Source organism: Daphnia pulex, chromosome 3 (assembly GCF_021134715.1).
Source record: "Daphnia pulex isolate KAP4 chromosome 3, ASM2113471v1".
NCBI classification, from domain to species: Eukaryota; Metazoa; Arthropoda; class Branchiopoda; order Diplostraca; family Daphniidae; genus Daphnia; species Daphnia pulex.
In genome coordinates this window covers 9,720,618-9,738,936 of record NC_060019.1, presented here as the reverse complement: position 1 = coordinate 9,738,936, position 18,319 = coordinate 9,720,618, and the positions used below count along the sequence as shown (strand labels likewise).

The 18,319-nt window shown below is 39.7% G+C and overlaps 1 protein-coding gene and 7 long non-coding RNA genes across 13 annotated transcripts; 4 read left to right on the top strand and 4 right to left on the bottom strand.

The window, feature by feature from the left end:
• The first annotated feature begins 45 nt into the window (after window positions 1–45).
• Window positions 46–2,372, top strand: LOC124190215. 2 transcript variants are annotated; one of them, XR_006872908.1, is made up of 5 exons: window positions 46–217; window positions 627–803; window positions 935–1,163; window positions 1,319–1,486; window positions 1,558–2,372. It is a non-coding gene; the product is annotated as an uncharacterized LOC124190215 (long non-coding RNA). The 2 variants fall into 2 exon arrangements; XR_006872909.1 differs by having other exon boundaries at window positions 108–803; window positions 1,558–2,224; window positions 2,289–2,372.
• A 19-nt stretch (window positions 2,373–2,391) lies between these two features.
• Window positions 2,392–3,263, top strand: LOC124190216. Its single transcript, XR_006872910.1, has 2 exons — window positions 2,392–2,988; window positions 3,063–3,263. It is a non-coding gene; the product is annotated as an uncharacterized LOC124190216 (long non-coding RNA).
• A 1,911-nt stretch (window positions 3,264–5,174) lies between these two features.
• On the top strand, window positions 5,175–6,215 carry LOC124189650. The gene is made up of 3 exons (XR_006872617.1): window positions 5,175–5,235; window positions 5,344–5,672; window positions 5,734–6,215. It is a non-coding gene; the product is annotated as an uncharacterized LOC124189650 (long non-coding RNA).
• An 800-nt stretch (window positions 6,216–7,015) lies between these two features.
• LOC124190195 lies at window positions 7,016–8,299 on the bottom strand. Of its 2 annotated transcripts, none has more exons than XR_006872898.1 (5): window positions 8,041–8,299; window positions 7,723–7,834; window positions 7,449–7,660; window positions 7,249–7,388; window positions 7,016–7,068 (listed from the first exon to the last, which is right to left on the bottom strand). It is a non-coding gene; the product is annotated as an uncharacterized LOC124190195 (long non-coding RNA). The 2 variants fall into 2 exon arrangements; XR_006872899.1 differs by having other exon boundaries at window positions 7,727–7,834.
• Window positions 8,300–8,415: 116 nt separating this feature from the next.
• LOC124190196 lies at window positions 8,416–9,131 on the top strand. Its single transcript, XR_006872900.1, has 3 exons — window positions 8,416–8,698; window positions 8,759–8,898; window positions 9,079–9,131. It is a non-coding gene; the product is annotated as an uncharacterized LOC124190196 (long non-coding RNA).
• Window positions 9,132–9,931: 800 nt separating this feature from the next.
• Window positions 9,932–10,972, bottom strand: LOC124191576. The gene is made up of 3 exons (XR_006873482.1): window positions 10,912–10,972; window positions 10,475–10,803; window positions 9,932–10,413 (listed from the first exon to the last, which is right to left on the bottom strand). It is a non-coding gene; the product is annotated as an uncharacterized LOC124191576 (long non-coding RNA).
• A 1,911-nt stretch (window positions 10,973–12,883) lies between these two features.
• On the bottom strand, window positions 12,884–13,757 carry LOC124190231. Its single transcript, XR_006872920.1, has 2 exons — window positions 13,159–13,757; window positions 12,884–13,084 (listed from the first exon to the last, which is right to left on the bottom strand). It is a non-coding gene; the product is annotated as an uncharacterized LOC124190231 (long non-coding RNA).
• A 19-nt stretch (window positions 13,758–13,776) lies between these two features.
• On the bottom strand, window positions 13,777–15,992 carry LOC124190230. 4 transcript variants are annotated; one of them, XR_006872918.1, is made up of 6 exons: window positions 15,826–15,992; window positions 15,618–15,763; window positions 15,357–15,464; window positions 14,668–14,964; window positions 13,925–14,606; window positions 13,777–13,860 (listed from the first exon to the last, which is right to left on the bottom strand). XR_006872918.1 is itself a non-coding variant. In XM_046582809.1 (4 exons), exons 2-4 carry the CDS (start codon window positions 15,722–15,724, stop codon window positions 14,754–14,756), a joined length of 426 nt encoding a protein of 141 aa, XP_046438765.1. In that variant the 5' UTR covers window positions 15,725–15,763; window positions 15,826–15,975; the 3' UTR covers window positions 14,684–14,753. The 4 variants fall into 4 exon arrangements, 2 of the variants coding, with proteins under 2 accessions (XP_046438765.1, XP_046438764.1); XR_006872919.1 differs by lacking the exon at window positions 13,777–13,860 and having other exon boundaries at window positions 14,553–14,606; window positions 15,357–15,565; window positions 15,833–15,978; XM_046582809.1 differs by lacking the exons at window positions 13,777–13,860; window positions 13,925–14,606 and having other exon boundaries at window positions 14,684–14,964; window positions 15,826–15,975.
• Between the last annotated feature and the right edge of the window lie 2,327 nt (window positions 15,993–18,319).

Below are 18,319 nucleotides of genomic sequence, written 5' to 3'. Positions count from 1 at the left end.
AAAATACAACGTTGCTGTTATTTCCCTGATAGAAAACGACGAGCAGTCGGGGGGTGGGTGGGTAAGTCGAATAAGGCGCCGCTTAGTGAGTGATCGGGGCACTTTGGCAGAGTGATAGACTGATAGAGACTATGGTGATATTGGTGAAGCGACGCTGTAGGAATTCTCCATCATCTTATTATCTATTATCCATTACCTCTATCATCACAGATTATCTGTAAGTTATGTTATTAGCGCCACAAAAAAGAAACGTTTAACAGTAACATGAAAAAAATGTCCGCTCTACACCCTGGTTGACACTCAATTGCAAGAATAACTAACAATCAAAGACTTTGATACTCACATAATATTCTCCCCTTTCAATTTGTATCTCGTCTTCACCCAAAAATGAAAAATTCACCACCGCAGCATCACAGCACATCACAACAGACGAAATCCCCCCATTGCTTCTACAATGAGAGGAAGGCAGCATGACATTCGCTTTTGTGTCTCATCTGTTACTGTTAGTGATTCCAGATTGTTGACGAAATATCGTCGAGCTACCTCTACGTATCACCCTTTTAGCTTTAGTCCTGTCATTCTGAACTGAGCCTTACCTGTGATTAATCTTTCTTTCTTCTAATTAGGTTCGATGGCCATTGATGATTAGTGAGCAGCATAGGAATGCGACAGCTTTGTCTGGGTCTGGGCTAAATGCCCTACTAGATAGAATCCTCTTGGGAAACTTCGCTGCTCCTAAGTTACACAATACACCTCTTAAGCTACTTCCAAAAAGCAAAACAAATTTAGATTAGGATTTTGAGGTAAGTTTAACTGTTTTTAATTAATAACAATTACAACATAATTTAGCTATTGGTTCTAATTGCATTCTTGTACACTGTAAATTTAAATTTGTTGATTAATTTCCCTGCTATAATGCAATATATTTTATTAGTTTATGTTCAGGTGGGAGATCCATTTGCTTGTCTATCAAATAATTTGAGATCACAACAAAGTCTGAGCTTCATTGCTGTCATGCAGATGGTTTCATTGCAACCACCCGGTGAAAAAGGAGTTCAAGTTGAGCTGCAGCTGCTGCAAGCAGTCTGTAGCGGTGATGTCATCCTGAAGTGTTCTCAATGTGTCAGTCTAGGCTGAAGCTAATTAAAGTGTGTTGTTCACTTGTGAGTGTTAAAAGTATTAATTTGCATCTATTAAAGCGACTATGTGAAGTGTATACTAATAACTGTTAAATTAATCTTTTAGATCATTTTAGACGTCAAGCACATTAACAAGAAATTATAAACAAGATGCCTTTCTTTTTTTTATATATTTGCAGGGTCTAAACTACATCTCTCTAAATTTGCATACCAGACCTTATGAGAAGTCATATCGTTTGAAGAAGGACGACGACTACACAGTCAACAAGGTCCCATGTTTGAAAACCCGTTAACTGCTACCTGTGAATCTCCCTTTTTACTTCCTTAAACGGACCCTCTTAATTGAGGTATTGCTTGCTGTCGCTAAAATCTTATTTAAAATTATTGTCATCCAAATAAATGTTCATTCTGCTTACAGGGTAACTCTTCGCTACTGATCATCCACTGGACCCGACTTCATCCATTGGTGAAAGCTGACGAGAGACTGATAAATTGTGTAGATGTTAGATTAGATTGCAAGTGCATTTCTGGGCTCCCTTCTTTTCTGTGGCCCCGTTTCCCTAAATAACCTCTAACCAACGCCCGCCGGTGGTCACTCACTGGCTGCGACAACCAGGAGGAAGGGAGATGTTTGGTCGAACGGGGACTTGGAAGGCGCATGATTCGATGAAATCTGTTGGAGGGTCATGAGTCTAAGCCGGAAGCCTACTATGATGCATTGCTCTCATAATAACTGCTCCTCAGCTCTCTTCGCTCTTTTTCCAGGTTCTCTTAAGTCTTAACCACGGCCGGGTAATCTCCCTGGTAGAGTCAGTCGGGCAGTGTCTCCCCCTGCTTGACTGGCTGCAGTTTGTACCGGACGGTTTGTTTAATAAATAAAACGAGTATAAAAACCATAAAATGTTTTCATTTTATAAATTGTTATTCATTAATTAAATATAAATAGATAACAACTTGATTAACAAGCATATTTATATAACATTGTTTATTAAACAGACCGTCCGATACAAACTCTTAGTTAGTACTATTGCTCAAAAACTGATTCTCTTGAATCAGCAGACTCGAGAGTTTATAGCGCCGTCAAGGTAGATATTTCTGAATGGTACCCGTCTTGTCAACTGCTAATGATTCGTGTTCTTGGTTTGACAGAAGCTGTGTTGTGTGTGTTGATCGTCTCCACCATGCACGCGATAATCAAGACCAGCAACGTCTTGATCAAGAAGAAGAAAAGAACGGAGAAGCAAAGAACGACGATGCAAATAGCGGGGTGGGTACCGCTAAATTCATTCTTAGTTGAATGTCGAATCGCTAATACCATTGTTGGTTATGGTAGAACAGTTTTCCACACTGGTACGCTGTATGACGTCGAGCATTGCCAAAATTGAAGTGCTCTTTGAAGAACTGAGCGTCTAAATCTTCTTCAGTCAGATGAAGCTAACGGATTCGGAAATCGTCGAAGAAGCAGAGGACATCGCAGCTGAAAAAAAAAAACGTGAGTCAAACTCCTGTGGTTAAGTTCTGCAGCTACTCTCAACATATTTTGTCTTGTTTGCTCGTGTTGATTGTAGACTGCTTTTAAATTATCTATCAGGGAAGCCCTAATAAGAGGTCCAAGAGAAATTTATTCGGGTCAACTGATACCATGCCACGTACTAAATCGTTAATGGTTTTCAGATAAAAAATAACCATGGGAATATGGGGTCGCAGAAATAGATGTCACTGGTGGAAAATAAGAAGGTGATATGGTATTTTTCTTTTCTACTGTCTGATTTTTAAAGATTTGGTGAGGAACATCCAATCTGTCGATCGCGGTCGCTAACCAATTGTTAGAAAAACAGCACCAATAATGGTAAGAAGGTGTGCTGTGAAGTGGCGTGATAATTTTAATCATGGACATTCAGGTTTCATTTCGTGATTTGTCAGGTCGAGCTCGGATGTGCTTTATTCGAGATTTTAACACAAATTGCATTTTATACGTAAAAAAATTTATCATAAAGCTACAATGTTACAGCATTACCCGTACTATGGCTCGTCCCGGTTTGTATTGCTTTGTATAATCTTTAGTTGAACGCTAAATATATTAGAGGCTAGCTAAGAGAATTTGGCTAGATCTTTACAAGATTAGTGAATGTGATATTTTAAAGAAATTGCGTCTGTTGCACTAACATTTAGCTAATGATCTTGCATTCTTGACTACATATTTTCAGGCAACTTTTGAAGTTTTTGTGGGCACTGATGTGCAGAGTGCTCGTGACCAACAGATAAAATGGCCCAATCCATATTGCAAATTTGCAAGCTGTCTTCCAAAACCAAGGAATTTCTATTTGCAAGGTAATTATTTCAGCCAGCAATGTTTCTTTTAATTACTGTGGTAATAATTCAAGATGATGAAGTCTAATTAGGTAGAAATTAACCTTCCTGAAAAGTTTAGGAGCCATTGTTAATTTCAATTGGTGTAAAGTGAGTTTTAAGCCATAATCATTTGGTATTAATTTTTATATTGGTTGTTGTAGAACCATTCCAATCCCTAGCAACGTAAACCTGCAGAAGGAAAGGCACGTAAAACTTGTCATGCAGTGGTGTAGAGGTTGGGTGAGAACGGGATGTGTTACATAACCATTTGGTATTCATTTTGAATTTTGATATTGGTTGTTGTAGACCCACCCCCATCTCGCCCCCAGCAACGACAACCTGCAAAAGGAAAGGCACGTAAAACTTGTCAAAAAGAGGTTGGGTGAGAACGGGATGTTTTACTGTTTAGTTACATAACCATTTTCATTTTGATATTGGTTGTTGTAGACCCATCCCCAGAAACTTCAACCTGCAAAAGGAAAGGGCAGTCCGCCTGTCCTTCACATTCGAAGGTCACGGAGATCATTACATGAAACGTGTCATGCAGTGGTGTAGAGGCTGGGTGAGAACGGGACGTGTTTCATCATTTTCAAGCAGCTACAATAGCCGCAAGGCTTAAGAGGTGAGGGTGATCAAAAAATCGTATAAAAGGAGAGAGAAAAGGCGAAGGTAAATCAGTCGAGGGAGCATCTCCGACACGGCAACAACTGCAGCGCTCTGTCTGTCAGTTCGCATCCATGGGTAAATATTCTGTCTTTTACATAGAGTTTGGTATCAATCCTTCTTTTGATTTTGTATGCTTGTTATTATGTAGAATTTATGTTAAAATTTATAATTGTCTAGCAAACTATGGCGTAGTGCTGCTGTTGTGTGTTGAATCATTGTGGCTGGGTCGACCACTGGTGTACCGATGTCTTCTTGGTATGGCGGATACCAAACCGCAACGCCACCGCCTTACTACCCTAAAGTAACTTACGCAACGACCAGTTCCTGCACCGAGGTCTTCAAGTACTACACCACTAAAGCACCGGACTTGAATAGCACAACTTACGCTACCCCGAGCCACTACACTGACGCCCTGAAGTATTACTCTGCCCCGAGTTACTACACCACCAAGGCGACGGAGGATGACTACGCATGCTGCCCCATCCTCCGAGGCTCATACACCGAGGCTCCTAAGTATTGCTGTGTTCTCATCTACTTATTGCACCGATTTTCCTAAATACTACTCTGTTCCCAGCTGCTACACCGAGGCTCCCGCCGATTACCACACCGAAGCTTCAAAGTACTACTCTGCCCCGATCTACATAACTGAGGCGGCCAATTATTACGCTGTCCCGACTTGCTGCACAGAAGCTGCTCTTTCGTACTACGTTGAAAAGAAATACTACACTGATGCTCCAGTTCACTACACCAAGACCTACGCTACACCGCAGCCCCCAAGTACTACACCGGAGAAGCCGCCTACAACAACGTATGCTGCTTAGTTTACTACAGCGAGGCTCCCAAGTACTACATCACTAAGGCACCGGAATTCTGCACGTCTATGTATGCTACCCCCTGCCTACTACAACGAGGCCCCGCATTACTACAACACTGAAGCGCTCAAGTACTACAATACAACCTGCGTTTCCCCGAGCTACTACACCGTGCGTAAAAGGAGTCTTCAAAAAAAAAAGAAGTGCCCGAACTGCAGTGCCCTCTGTCACCAACTGCTTTCCTCGTAACCGATTCGCAATTATGGGTAAATATTCTTATTTTTATATTAGTTTTGTATCAATTATATTTTTTTCTATTTGTTAATATGCCTGTTAATATTTAATATTAATGTTTCAATTTATTTACTGTTTAGTGAACTATTGCGTCGTGCTCCTGTGTGTTGTAGCTGTCGTTGATGGCTGAGTCGACTGCTGGTGTAGCGATGTCTCCTTGGTATGGCGGAAACCAAACCGTAACGCCGCCGCCTTCCTACTCAACTTACGCAACGACCACTTCCTGCACCGATGTCTTCAAGTACTACACCACCAAACCACGGGAGTTTTATACCACAACTTACACTGCCCCGAGCCACTACACTGATGCCCTGAAGTATTACTCTGCCCTGAGTTACTACACCATCTAGGCGACGGATGACACCACATGACTACGTATATTGCCTATCCTACTACACGAGGCTTCTAAGTATAACTCTGTTCTCAGCTACTTATTGCACCGATTTTCCTAAATACTATTCCGTTCCCAGCTGCTATACCGAGGCTCCCGCTGATGTCTCCACCAAGACGGTCGAATACTACACTGAAGCGACAAAGTACTACTCTGCCCCGATCTACATAACCACAACTGAGGCGGCCAAGTATTACGCAGTCCCGACTTGCTACACCAAAGCTGCTCTTTCGTGCTGCGTCGAACAGAATTACTACATTGATGCTCCAGTCTACTACACCACGACCTACACCTAGCTACAACACCGCAGACCCCAAGCACTACACCGAAGAAGGCGTCCATACACAACTACGTACGCTGCCTAGTTTACTACATCGAGGAATTTAAGTATTACTCTCCTCCAAACTACTACCAAACTGAGTTTCATATGTATTACATCAGCAATTCTCCCCACCTTGTCACCACTATTTACGCTACTCCGAGCTATATACCGAATTTCTAAAGTATTTTTTTGATGTGTTGAAAGATTGTTGAAATACAAGATTGATTCATAAATCACAATTGCATGTCTATTTTCTCTTAAGTACCTTTCCTCCTGCTGATCATTGCATGATGTGAGAAAATATTTTTGAGTGCTGTGTAAACTTACAAAATAATCGATCTTGCAAAATACAACAATAAAAATTCTAACTCTTCATAAATATATCAACTTCTTTTTATAAATTTTTTTCTATCATTAAAATTCAAAGACCAACACAAATTTTTCTAAAAATCCAAAGTCCCACCACCTATTTTTCTGCTAAGTCCAGACTTTTGTTTTTGAAAAAAAATTTAAAAAAATTCCCCTTACACAAAGTTTTAAAAAAATTATCGCGAAAAAATTTAACTCGAATATTTTATTGTATGCAAAATTTATTTTAATAATATTCATACATCATATACATTTTTACTGTGGCCCCCAGGGGGGGGGGCCTGTCGCTTTCTCTACCGCGATAATAACATGATGCAAGTTATATGCAAGTTATTATTTGTTTGGTGCAGAAAGCTTGTTTTATCTAGCAGTTCTCGACTGTTTCAAACCTGACATTGATCAGGTTGCCTCAGTCGTATACTGCATGATTGAATGAAAACTCAAAAGACATCATCAAACTTTTAACGCAGCAACACAAAATATCAATGGCAGAGCAATTTCATACGGCATGGATGAAAACAACAAAACAAAAATTTTTGAAGTCAGGAACCCAGATGGAACAGCTCAGCTACAACAGCACAGCAACTTCTGGATTACACTGCAATCGCATTCAGCATACAACGGTGCAATCTGTCTTTGTCACACCCTTCACCATTTGGCTGCGTCTTTGTCACACCTTTCACCATTTGGCTGCAACAAGGTAACCACCAGCATTCGTTTTACCTGTTTAAGAAAAGAAAATTATTTTCGAGAAAAACAACTGTGTACACATTATAACAAAAGAATACAAAGAGTGACAGAAAACTACGCAGTCCAACAGAATAACTTTGGTATCTGATTCAAAATTTCTCTAGTTAACTAAATCTGTAGTACTTTTGCAAGACATTTGATCAAAATAATTACTTTTTACTGTTGAATGGGGTGAGACGTAAGCCAAAGAACAGGCAGCGAGACACACGAGGCACGCCATTTCGGAAATGTACAGGCACTTCCCAAGTCTGAGTTGAATGATTTGACAAATTGGTTTCTACATGCCAAATCACCTGTAAATTTTCACATCAACATTTTACATTCAATACCAATAGGAAATTAACAATAAATACCTTTTAATTTTCATCGTGAGAAACGTCACAACCAACAACCCTTTTCTTCTGCGTCTTGGATCAAAATGGCCGCTAAGGGAAGCGTCCCTGAAGACACTCGCGCTATCTGCTGGACATCATACAGCCACTTATTCAATGCCACCTATTGACGAGTATGTACAGTGAGTTGAGTTCCAACTAACTTTGGCATCCAACAGTTAGTCATGTTGAATCTAAAGGAAATATGTCAATAAATATTCCAACATTCATCCAATAAACTAAAGTTAATGGCTACCTACTGCTCGTGTTTAACATTCAGAAAAATACAACACATGTTGGTAAGTTGCCCTGCATTTGTTCATATTCTTCTCTTAAGCTGCTGCAAAGACCTGAAGATTACCCATGGCCTAGATGAAATGATATTTTGAGAGAAGAATAATACGTGTACATCAATGAATTGTTTGTTGAAAAACATGTTCAGAAAAACAAACATGTCCACACTGGGGTAGTGACCTACCAAGATCAATAGAAACTGCTGATAATTAGACGAATATTAACTAAGTAAGGGAACAAGTATTTTAAAAAATTGTGACTAAGACATTATTGTTTTTACCTGTTTTGACTGCATGATGCATTCAGCAGAACGAAGATTTTTAATAAAAGAGTTGGTGGTAGTGATGGTAGGTTGCTTGTATGCTACTGTCCTTTCCCGTTCCTTCATGCAGGTTAGATTGAGGAATTTTTAATTTGATCCAGCACACATCAGAATAAATCCCATCGCAAACAAGTTGCACAGAAAAGAACTTGAATTTACTGATGAATTCATCGGTAATTTTCATGGAAAAACAGGAAAGCTTTTGACAACCACTGACACAACAAGCCGCCATCACATGAAACGCCATCTTATTGGACACCTCTGACACCCCAAGTCCATAACGCAATTTACTTTGATATGGCTACCGTACAACTCAAAAGTCAAAAGACTGAAGAACTCCATCGACAATAGAACCACAATATTTTAAATAATTTTTAAAATTTCTTTGTGTGCGACAGTAGAACTCAAACGATAGTAGAACTCAAAGCCGTTGCGTTCAGTCATTTGGAACAGGAGTCTAATGGCTGTCAATAGGTGGCATTGAATAAGTGGCTGTATGATGTCCAGCAGATAGCGCGAGTGTCTTCAGGGACGCTTCCCTTAGCGGCCATTTTGATCCAAGACGCAGAAGAAAAGGGTTGTTGGTTGTGACGTTTCTCACGATGAAAATTAAAAGGTATTTATTGTTAATTTCCTATTGGTATTGAATGTAAAATGTTGATGTGAAAATTTACAGGTGATTTGGCATGTAGAAACCAATTTGTCAAATCATTCAACTCAGACTTGGGAAGTGCCTGTACATTTCCGAAATGGCGTGCCTCGTGTGTCTCGCTGCCTGTTCTTTGGCTTACGTCTCACCCCATTCAACAGTAAAAAGTAATTATTTTGATCAAATGTCTTGCAAAAGTACTACAGATTTAGTTAACTAGAGAAATTTTGAATCAGATACCAAAGTTATTCTGTTGGACTGCGTAGTTTTCTGTCACTCTTTGTATTCTTTTGTTATAATGTGTACACAGTTGTTTTTCTCGAAAATAATTTTCTTTTCTTAAACAGGTAAAACGAATGCTGGTGGTTACCTTGTTGCAGCCAAATGGTGAAAGGTGTGACAAAGACGCAGCCAAATGGTGAAGGGTGTGACAAAGACAGATTGCACCGTTGTATGCTGAATGCGATTGCAGTGTAATCCAGAAGTTGCTGTGCTGTTGTAGCTGAGCTGTTCCATCTGGGTTCCTGACTTCAAAAATTTTTGTTTTGTTGTTTTCATCCATGCCGTATGAAATTGCTCTGCCATTGATATTTTGTGTTGCTGCGTTAAAAGTTTGATGATGTCTTTTGAGTTTTCATTCAATCATGCAGTATACGACTGAGGCAACCTGATCAATGTCAGGTTTGAAACAGTCGAGAACTGCTAGATAAAACAAGCTTTCTGCACCAAACAAATAATAACTTGCATATAACTTGCATCATGTTATTATCGCGGTAGAGAAAGCGACAGGCCCCCCCCCCTGGGGGCCACAGTAAAAATGTATATGATGTATGAATATTATTAAAATAAATTTTGCATACAATAAAATATTCGAGTTAAATTTTTTCGCGATAATTTTTTTAAAACTTTGTGTAAGGGGAATTTTTTTAAATTTTTTTTCAAAAACAAAAGTCTGGACTTAGCAGAAAAATAGGTGGTGGGACTTTGGATTTTTAGAAAAATTTGTGTTGGTCTTTGAATTTTAATGATAGAAAAAAATTTATAAAAAGAAGTTGATATATTTATGAAGAGTTAGAATTTTTATTGTTGTATTTTGCAAGATCGATTATTTTGTAAGTTTACACAGCACTCAAAAATATTTTCTCACATCATGCAATGATCAGCAGGAGGAAAGGTACTTAAGAGAAAATAGACATGCAATTGTGATTTATGAATCAATCTTGTATTTCAACAATCTTTCAACACATCAAAAAAATACTTTAGAAATTCGGTATATAGCTCGGAGTAGCGTAAATAGTGGTGACAAGGTGGGGAGAATTGCTGATGTAATACATATGAAACTCAGTTTGGTAGTAGTTTGGAGGAGAGTAATACTTAAATTCCTCGATGTAGTAAACTAGGCAGCGTACGTAGTTGTGTATGGACGCCTTCTTCGGTGTAGTGCTTGGGGTCTGCGGTGTTGTAGCTAGGTGTAGGTCGTGGTGTAGTAGACTGGAGCATCAATGTAGTAATTCTGTTCGACGCAGCACGAAAGAGCAGCTTTGGTGTAGCAAGTCGGGACTGCGTAATACTTGGCCGCCTCAGTTGTGGTTATGTAGATCGGGGCAGAGTAGTACTTTGTCGCTTCAGTGTAGTATTCGACCGTCTTGGTGGAGACATCAGCGGGAGCCTCGGTATAGCAGCTGGGAACGGAATAGTATTTAGGAAAATCGGTGCAATAAGTAGCTGAGAACAGAGTTATACTTAGAAGCCTCGTGTAGTAGGATAGGCAATATACGTAGTCATGTGGTGTCATCCGTCGCCTAGATGGTGTAGTAACTCAGGGCAGAGTAATACTTCAGGGCATCAGTGTAGTGGCTCGGGGCAGTGTAAGTTGTGGTATAAAACTCCCGTGGTTTGGTGGTGTAGTACTTGAAGACATCGGTGCAGGAAGTGGTCGTTGCGTAAGTTGAGTAGGAAGGCGGCGGCGTTACGGTTTGGTTTCCGCCATACCAAGGAGACATCGCTACACCAGCAGTCGACTCAGCCATCAACGACAGCTACAACACACAGGAGCACGACGCAATAGTTCACTAAACAGTAAATAAATTGAAACATTAATATTAAATATTAACAGGCATATTAACAAATAGAAAAAAATATAATTGATACAAAACTAATATAAAAATAAGAATATTTACCCATAATTGCGAATCGGTTACGAGGAAAGCAGTTGGTGACAGAGGGCACTGCAGTTCGGGCACTTCTTTTTTTTTTGAAGACTCCTTTTACGCACGGTGTAGTAGCTCGGGGAAACGCAGGTTGTATTGTAGTACTTGAGCGCTTCAGTGTTGTAGTAATGCGGGGCCTCGTTGTAGTAGGCAGGGGGTAGCATACATAGACGTGCAGAATTCCGGTGCCTTAGTGATGTAGTACTTGGGAGCCTCGCTGTAGTAAACTAAGCAGCATACGTTGTTGTAGGCGGCTTCTCCGGTGTAGTACTTGGGGGCTGCGGTGTAGCGTAGGTCTTGGTGTAGTGAACTGGAGCATCAGTGTAGTATTTCTTTTCAACGTAGTACGAAAGAGCAGCTTCTGTGCAGCAAGTCGGGACAGCGTAATAATTGGCCGCCTCAGTTATGTAGATCGGGGCAGAGTAGTACTTTGAAGCTTCGGTGTGGTAATCGGCGGGAGCCTCGGTGTAGCAGCTGGGAACAGAGTAGTATTTAGGAAAATCGGTGCAATAAGTAGATGAGAACACAGCAATACTTAGGAGCCTCGGTGTATGAGCCTCGGAGGATGGGGCAGCATGCGTAGTCATCCTCCGTCGCCTTGGTGGTGTAGTAACTCGGGGCAGAGTAATACTTCAGGGCGTCAGTGTAGTGGCTCGGGGTAGCGTAAGTTGTGCTATTCAAGTCCGGTGCTTTAGTGGTGTAGTACTTGAAGACCTCGGTGCAGGAACTGGTCGTTGCGTAAGTTACTTTAGGGTAGTAAGGCGGTGGCGTTGCGGTTTGGTATCCGCCATACCAAGAAGACATCGGTACACCAGTGGTCGACCCAGCCACAATGATTCAACACACAACAGCAGCACTACGCCATAGTTTGCTAGACAATTATAAATTTTAACATAAATTCTACATAATAACAAGCATACAAAATCAAAAGAAGGATTGATACCAAACTCTATGTAAAAGACAGAATATTTACCCATGGATGCGAACTGACAGACAGAGCGCTGCAGTTGTTGCCGTGTCGGAGATGCTCCCTCGACTGATTTACCTTCGCCTTTTCTCTCTCCTTTTATACGATTTTTTGATCACCCTCACCTCTTAAGCCTTGCGGCTATTGTAGCTGCTTGAAAATGATGAAACACGTCCCGTTCTCACCCAGCCTCTACACCACTGCATGACACGTTTCATGTAATGATCTCCGTGACCTTCGAATGTGAAGGACAGGCGGACTGCCCTTTCCTTTTGCAGGTTGAAGTTTCTGGGGATGGGTCTACAACAACCAATATCAAAATGAAAATGGTTATGTAACTAAACAGTAAAACATCCCGTTCTCACCCAACCTCTTTTTGACAAGTTTTACGTGCCTTTCCTTTTGCAGGTTGTCGTTGCTGGGGGCGAGATGGGGGTGGGTCTACAACAACCAATATCAAAATTCAAAATGAATACCAAATGGTTATGTAACACATCCCGTTCTCACCCAACCTCTACACCACTGCATGACAAGTTTTACGTGCCTTTCCTTCTGCAGGTTTACGTTGCTAGGGATTGGAATGGTTCTACAACAACCAATATAAAAATTAATACCAAATGATTATGGCTTAAAACTCACTTTACACCAATTGAAATTAACAATGGCTCCTAAACTTTTCAGGAAGGTTAATTTCTACCTAATTAGACTTCATCATCTTGAATTATTACCACAGTAATTAAAAGAAACATTGCTGGCTGAAATAATTACCTTGCAAATAGAAATTCCTTGGTTTTGGAAGACAGCTTGCAAATTTGCAATATGGATTGGGCCATTTTATCTGTTGGTCACGAGCACTCTGCACATCAGTGCCCACAAAAACTTCAAAAGTTGCCTGAAAATATGTAGTCAAGAATGCAAGATCATTAGCTAAATGTTAGTGCAACAGACGCAATTTCTTTAAAATATCACATTCACTAATCTTGTAAAGATCTAGCCAAATTCTCTTAGCTAGCCTCTAATATATTTAGCGTTCAACTAAAGATTATACAAAGCAATACAAACCGGGACGAGCCATAGTACGGGTAATGCTGTAACATTGTAGCTTTATGATAAATTTTTTTACGTATAAAATGCAATTTGTGTTAAAATCTCGAATAAAGCACATCCGAGCTCGACCTGACAAATCACGAAATGAAACCTGAATGTCCATGATTAAAATTATCACGCCACTTCACAGCACACCTTCTTACCATTATTGGTGCTGTTTTTCTAACAATTGGTTAGCGACCGCGATCGACAGATTGGATGTTCCTCACCAAATCTTTAAAAATCAGACAGTAGAAAAGAAAAATACCATATCACCTTCTTATTTTCCACCAGTGACATCTATTTCTGCGACCCCATATTCCCATGGTTATTTTTTATCTGAAAACCATTAACGATTTAGTACGTGGCATGGTATCAGTTGACCCGAATAAATTTCTCTTGGACCTCTTATTAGGGCTTCCCTGATAGATAATTTAAAAGCAGTCTACAATCAACACGAGCAAACAAGACAAAATATGTTGAGAGTAGCTGCAGAACTTAACCACAGGAGTTTGACTCACGTTTTTTTTTTTTTCAGCTGCGATGTCCTCTGCTTCTTCGACGATTTCCGAATCCGTTAGCTTCATCTGACTGAAGAAGATTTAGACGCTCAGTTCTTCAAAGAGCACTTCAATTTTGGCAATGCTCGACGTCATACAGCGTACCAGTGTGGAAAACTGTTCTACCATAACCAACAATGGTATTAGCGATTCGACATTCAACTAAGAATGAATTTAGCGGTACCCACCCCGCTATTTGCATCGTCGTTCTTTGCTTCTCCGTTCTTTTCTTCTTCTTGATCAAGACGTTGCTGGTCTTGATTATCGCGTGCATGGTGGAGACGATCAACACACACAACACAGCTTCTGTCAAACCAAGAACACGAATCATTAGCAGTTGACAAGACGGGTACCATTCAGAAATATCTACCTTGACGGCGCTATAAACTCTCGAGTCTGCTGATTCAAGAGAATCAGTTTTTGAGCAATAGTACTAACTAAGAGTTTGTATCGGACGGTCTGTTTAATAAACAATGTTATATAAATATGCTTGTTAATCAAGTTGTTATCTATTTATATTTAATTAATGAATAACAATTTATAAAATGAAAACATTTTATGGTTTTTATACTCGTTTTATTTATTAAACAAACCGTCCGGTACAAACTGCAGCCAGTCAAGCAGGGGGAGACACTGCCCGACTGACTCTACCAGGGAGATTACCCGGCCGTGGTTAAGACTTAAGAGAACCTGGAAAAAGAGCGAAGAGAGCTGAGGAGCAGTTATTATGAGAGCAATGCATCATAGTAGGCTTCCGGCTTAGACTCATGACCCTCCAACAGAATTCATCGAATCATGCGCCTTCCAAGTCCCCGTTCGACCAAACATCTCCCTTCCTCCTGGTTGTCGCAGCCAGTGAGTGACCACCGGCGGGCGTTGGTTAGAGGTTATTTAGGGAAACGGGGCCACAGAAAAGAAGGGAGCCCAGATATGCACTTGTAATTTATCTACAGCATCTACATAATTTATCGACTAGTCTTGAATTTCAGCAACTTCTCCTCAGTCAGTGTTACCAATGGATCAAGTCTATGGAACGGCAGCAAACGATTCAACTGAAAAAAGAATAGAGACTTTAATTTAAAGTCAATAACTGAACGAAACATCAAGCATTACCAAAACGCCGATACAGGTAGCAAGGGACGACATATCGAAAAAATGCAACCGATCAAATAAGACCGACAGCCATCAGGCAGCATGAACTATTTTACCCAACCGTTCAACACTGCATGGACACCAACATAGACAAATGTTACATTTAAGTGTGATGTTGAACTGCAAGTCTGCACAAACTCCATTTCAGAGCATCTCTCAACTGGTAAGGGACTGCAAAACCACTGGACACCAAACAGCAACAACGTAAACAGCTCCAACTCGCTCCAACTGACCATGAAGGCATGAACTCCTAGTCTCCTACAAAGCAAAAGAACATTAATGTAACAATAACATTTTAAAATGTGAAAATGGGTACCAAAATGAAATTTACTTAATTTAAAATTAACAATGAATTTAAATTGAAAAAGAAAACAAAAAAGAATTCTGTACATATACTTCTAATGTGTTACAAACTTGGTAATACTAATGGGAATTTTTTTTCTAGTTTGATTGGAAGGAAATCGTTAACTCAATGAAAGCTGCCCAACAATGCATCTATCTTTGAAGAAACAATTAAGGAAGAAATGTTACCCTTAATTTTCTACATCACATAAGAGTTAAACTTGTCAGTTGAATGCAAAATTAAAAAAAAAAAACAAAAAAAAACACAAGACTTCCCAAGTTACAACCAATAATATCAATCAAATTACCAATTCAAGAAGTTTTCCTGCAGTGACACGTGGGATAACACCAGCTCGATAAACTGCATGCAGCGGCTGCAGCTCAACAGGACTCCCATCACACTTTCCACCAGCTGGCTGCAACAAAACCACATTAATGATACAACAGCCATGAAGCTCAGACTTTGTTGTGTTCTAAATTTCTGCAACAGTTGAGCAAAGGGATCTCCATCTCTGACCTGAAAATCAAACCTATTGCACTGTTGCAGAGAGACTGATCAACAATATTACTTTGCTAGCTCTGAAGTGTTTCTGCACGAGATGAGACGTACAGCTAACATTTGGTCATTTGCCGACATTTCGACAAAATGGACAGCAGTTTCGACCCACGTCATCATATTTTATATTTGGCCAAATGAAATTATATGCCAGATTGCCTGTAAATTCAGACAGAGACGTCAAAGATTAATTGAATTTAAGAAATCCAAACTAGCATTACCAATTACATTTAATGGCTGAAAATGTAGATCGACACCTTAATTCCGTAATGAATTTGGAATACACTTTTAAGTCAAGCGTCTCGGAAACAAATGGCAAATATTTCTTCCTCACCATGTTCCTCACGAAGACACTCGCGTCACCTGGCGGATGGGGGGACAATCTGTCGTTATGGCGACCCAATGACCCAACTCCAAAATCCAAATGACAGAAGAACTCCACCGACAATAGAACCCCAATATTTCAAATATTTCAAATAATTTTTAAAAATTTCTTTGTATGCGACAGTAGAACTCCAAAGACATAAGAACTCCTTGCTTAAATATTATTAAAAATACCCGACAATAGAACTCCAGTGCCCGACAGTAGAACTCCACTTCGCGACAATAGAACTCGATAAAAGTCTATTTTAGAGGACCACGTTTTTCTAGAATTTAATAAACTACTAATAAACTTACTAGACTCCAATAAATCCTTTAATTATTTTCATGTTCGACAATAGAACTCTATTGAATTTAAATATTTTAAATGTCCGACTATGGCAGAGAAAATTTGGTTTGGTTAAATCTATTGCCACGACATGATGTCGTGGCGCGACGGTCGAAACTGTCTATTGCCACGACATCTGTCGTGGCAATAAAGAGAAAATTGTCTATTGCCACGACATAATTTTTTTTTTTAATTCGACATTCACGCATGTTAGGTTAGGTTTGGTTAGGTTAGGTTAGGTTAGGTTAGGTTAGGTTAGGTTAGGTTAGGTTAGGTTATGCATGTCAAGTTTTTTACAATTTAATTTTAGCAGTGGTAGCTGAATGGTCAGCAATGAATGCCACCATGCGATAGCATGGCGTTCGATTCTCCGTCGAGAGGGTAATTTTTTATTTGGAGATTACAACAAAGGTTGAGTTTCACGGGATAATTGACAAGAAAAATGATGCGCGAATTATGCACGTGTAGTTTTACCCTATTAGTAGTTTTCCTAAACATCTTCTGTGGAACTTAGTACGAAAACGCATGTCGTGGCAATAGACAAAATTCGTGTTATTGCCACGATATGAGAGATCAGAGAGGAAGTATAGGCGTATCGTGGCAATAGACAATTTTCTCTTTATTGCCACGACAGATGTCGTGACAATAGACAGTTTTGACCGTCGCGCCACGACATATGTCGTGACAATAGATCTAACCAGAAAATTTCCGCGTTTTTGCTTTTTGGGCAAGAAAAGGGAATTTTTGCATGTAGTATATATTTGACCGCTAGATAGCGTTGCGGAGAAACTTTTATTTTTTTTTCTTACAATTTTTTTTTGTGACCCTTTCGGCGTGCCATACTAATTTACATTAGGGCCTACAGTGCTGGAAGCAAAGGAAAAATGTTCACACAATATTGGTCCGTGAAGAAATTTTTTAAACAAGAGCAATCGCTATTGCGGGAGAAAACGGCAGTGACATCTAGAGTCCTTTAGGAGGGGCCTCTAAGGACTCCAACAGATACTTTTATCCACCTCCACCAGGTGACGAGATAAATGTTCGATGACGTAACTCAAGCCAAATCACAGAGAGCAATTCCTAGAAGGATAAAACAAAACACAAAAGTTACTTGAGTTATTTTAGACCACCTAATGGTAGCACTGAACTTTTCAAGCTTTGAACAGATTGTATTGACTTAAAATGAAATGTCATAATAATTCTTAATAAAACCAACAACAATTAGCATGTCTTTATGTCAACAATTTTGCCTTAAATTCTTCATATTTTGATTTCTGCTAAGCTTTCTTGGTTTCGCACTAATCGTCATAAATTGCTGTACATTTTTCTTAAATCAATTGCCCTTCAATTTGACAGAAATAGTGCAGTAAAATATCCCTTTCATCACAGGAAGTCCATTAACATTATTTTGGGAAAATATTCGTTTTCTTTATGGGAAAACTTTTTAGGGACCTGAGAATATTCCTGTCACGTTTGTCAAGTTCTTTTTATCTTTCCTTCACATTTAATCTTTCAACCCGACAGTTTTAATATTGAATATGGCTTCCCGAAGCCTCGCGCTATCTTTCCAACTTAAGCAAATAGCGGTGTGTTATAGTTGCTGATGATCCAGCGAACAGTCCCCATGTCACATATAAAATGAAACATATTTTTATTCAGTGGCGAAAGGAAGGGGGAAGAAGGTGGGGAGCCAGTGGGGTCAATTTGCTAGGTGTAGCTGCTCTCCCCTATTGGGATCGCGTGACTTATCTTATTTCAAAATATCATTAATAATGTAAGGCATAGTCAAAGGAGAAGTACCTGGAAGCAAGACAGTAATACGTTGCTATAAAATAGTACAATTTAATAAAGCTTTTCTCCCCCTTAATTAATTATTCCTTGTTGAAAGCTAGTAAAATGATTCCCGACAGAAGAAAGGTATCCTGCTCAACAGATCTTTTAGAACATTCCGTAAATCCGCATTTCCCTTAACTGTGAAACATCTAGAAATCTGCCACAAGTCTGAG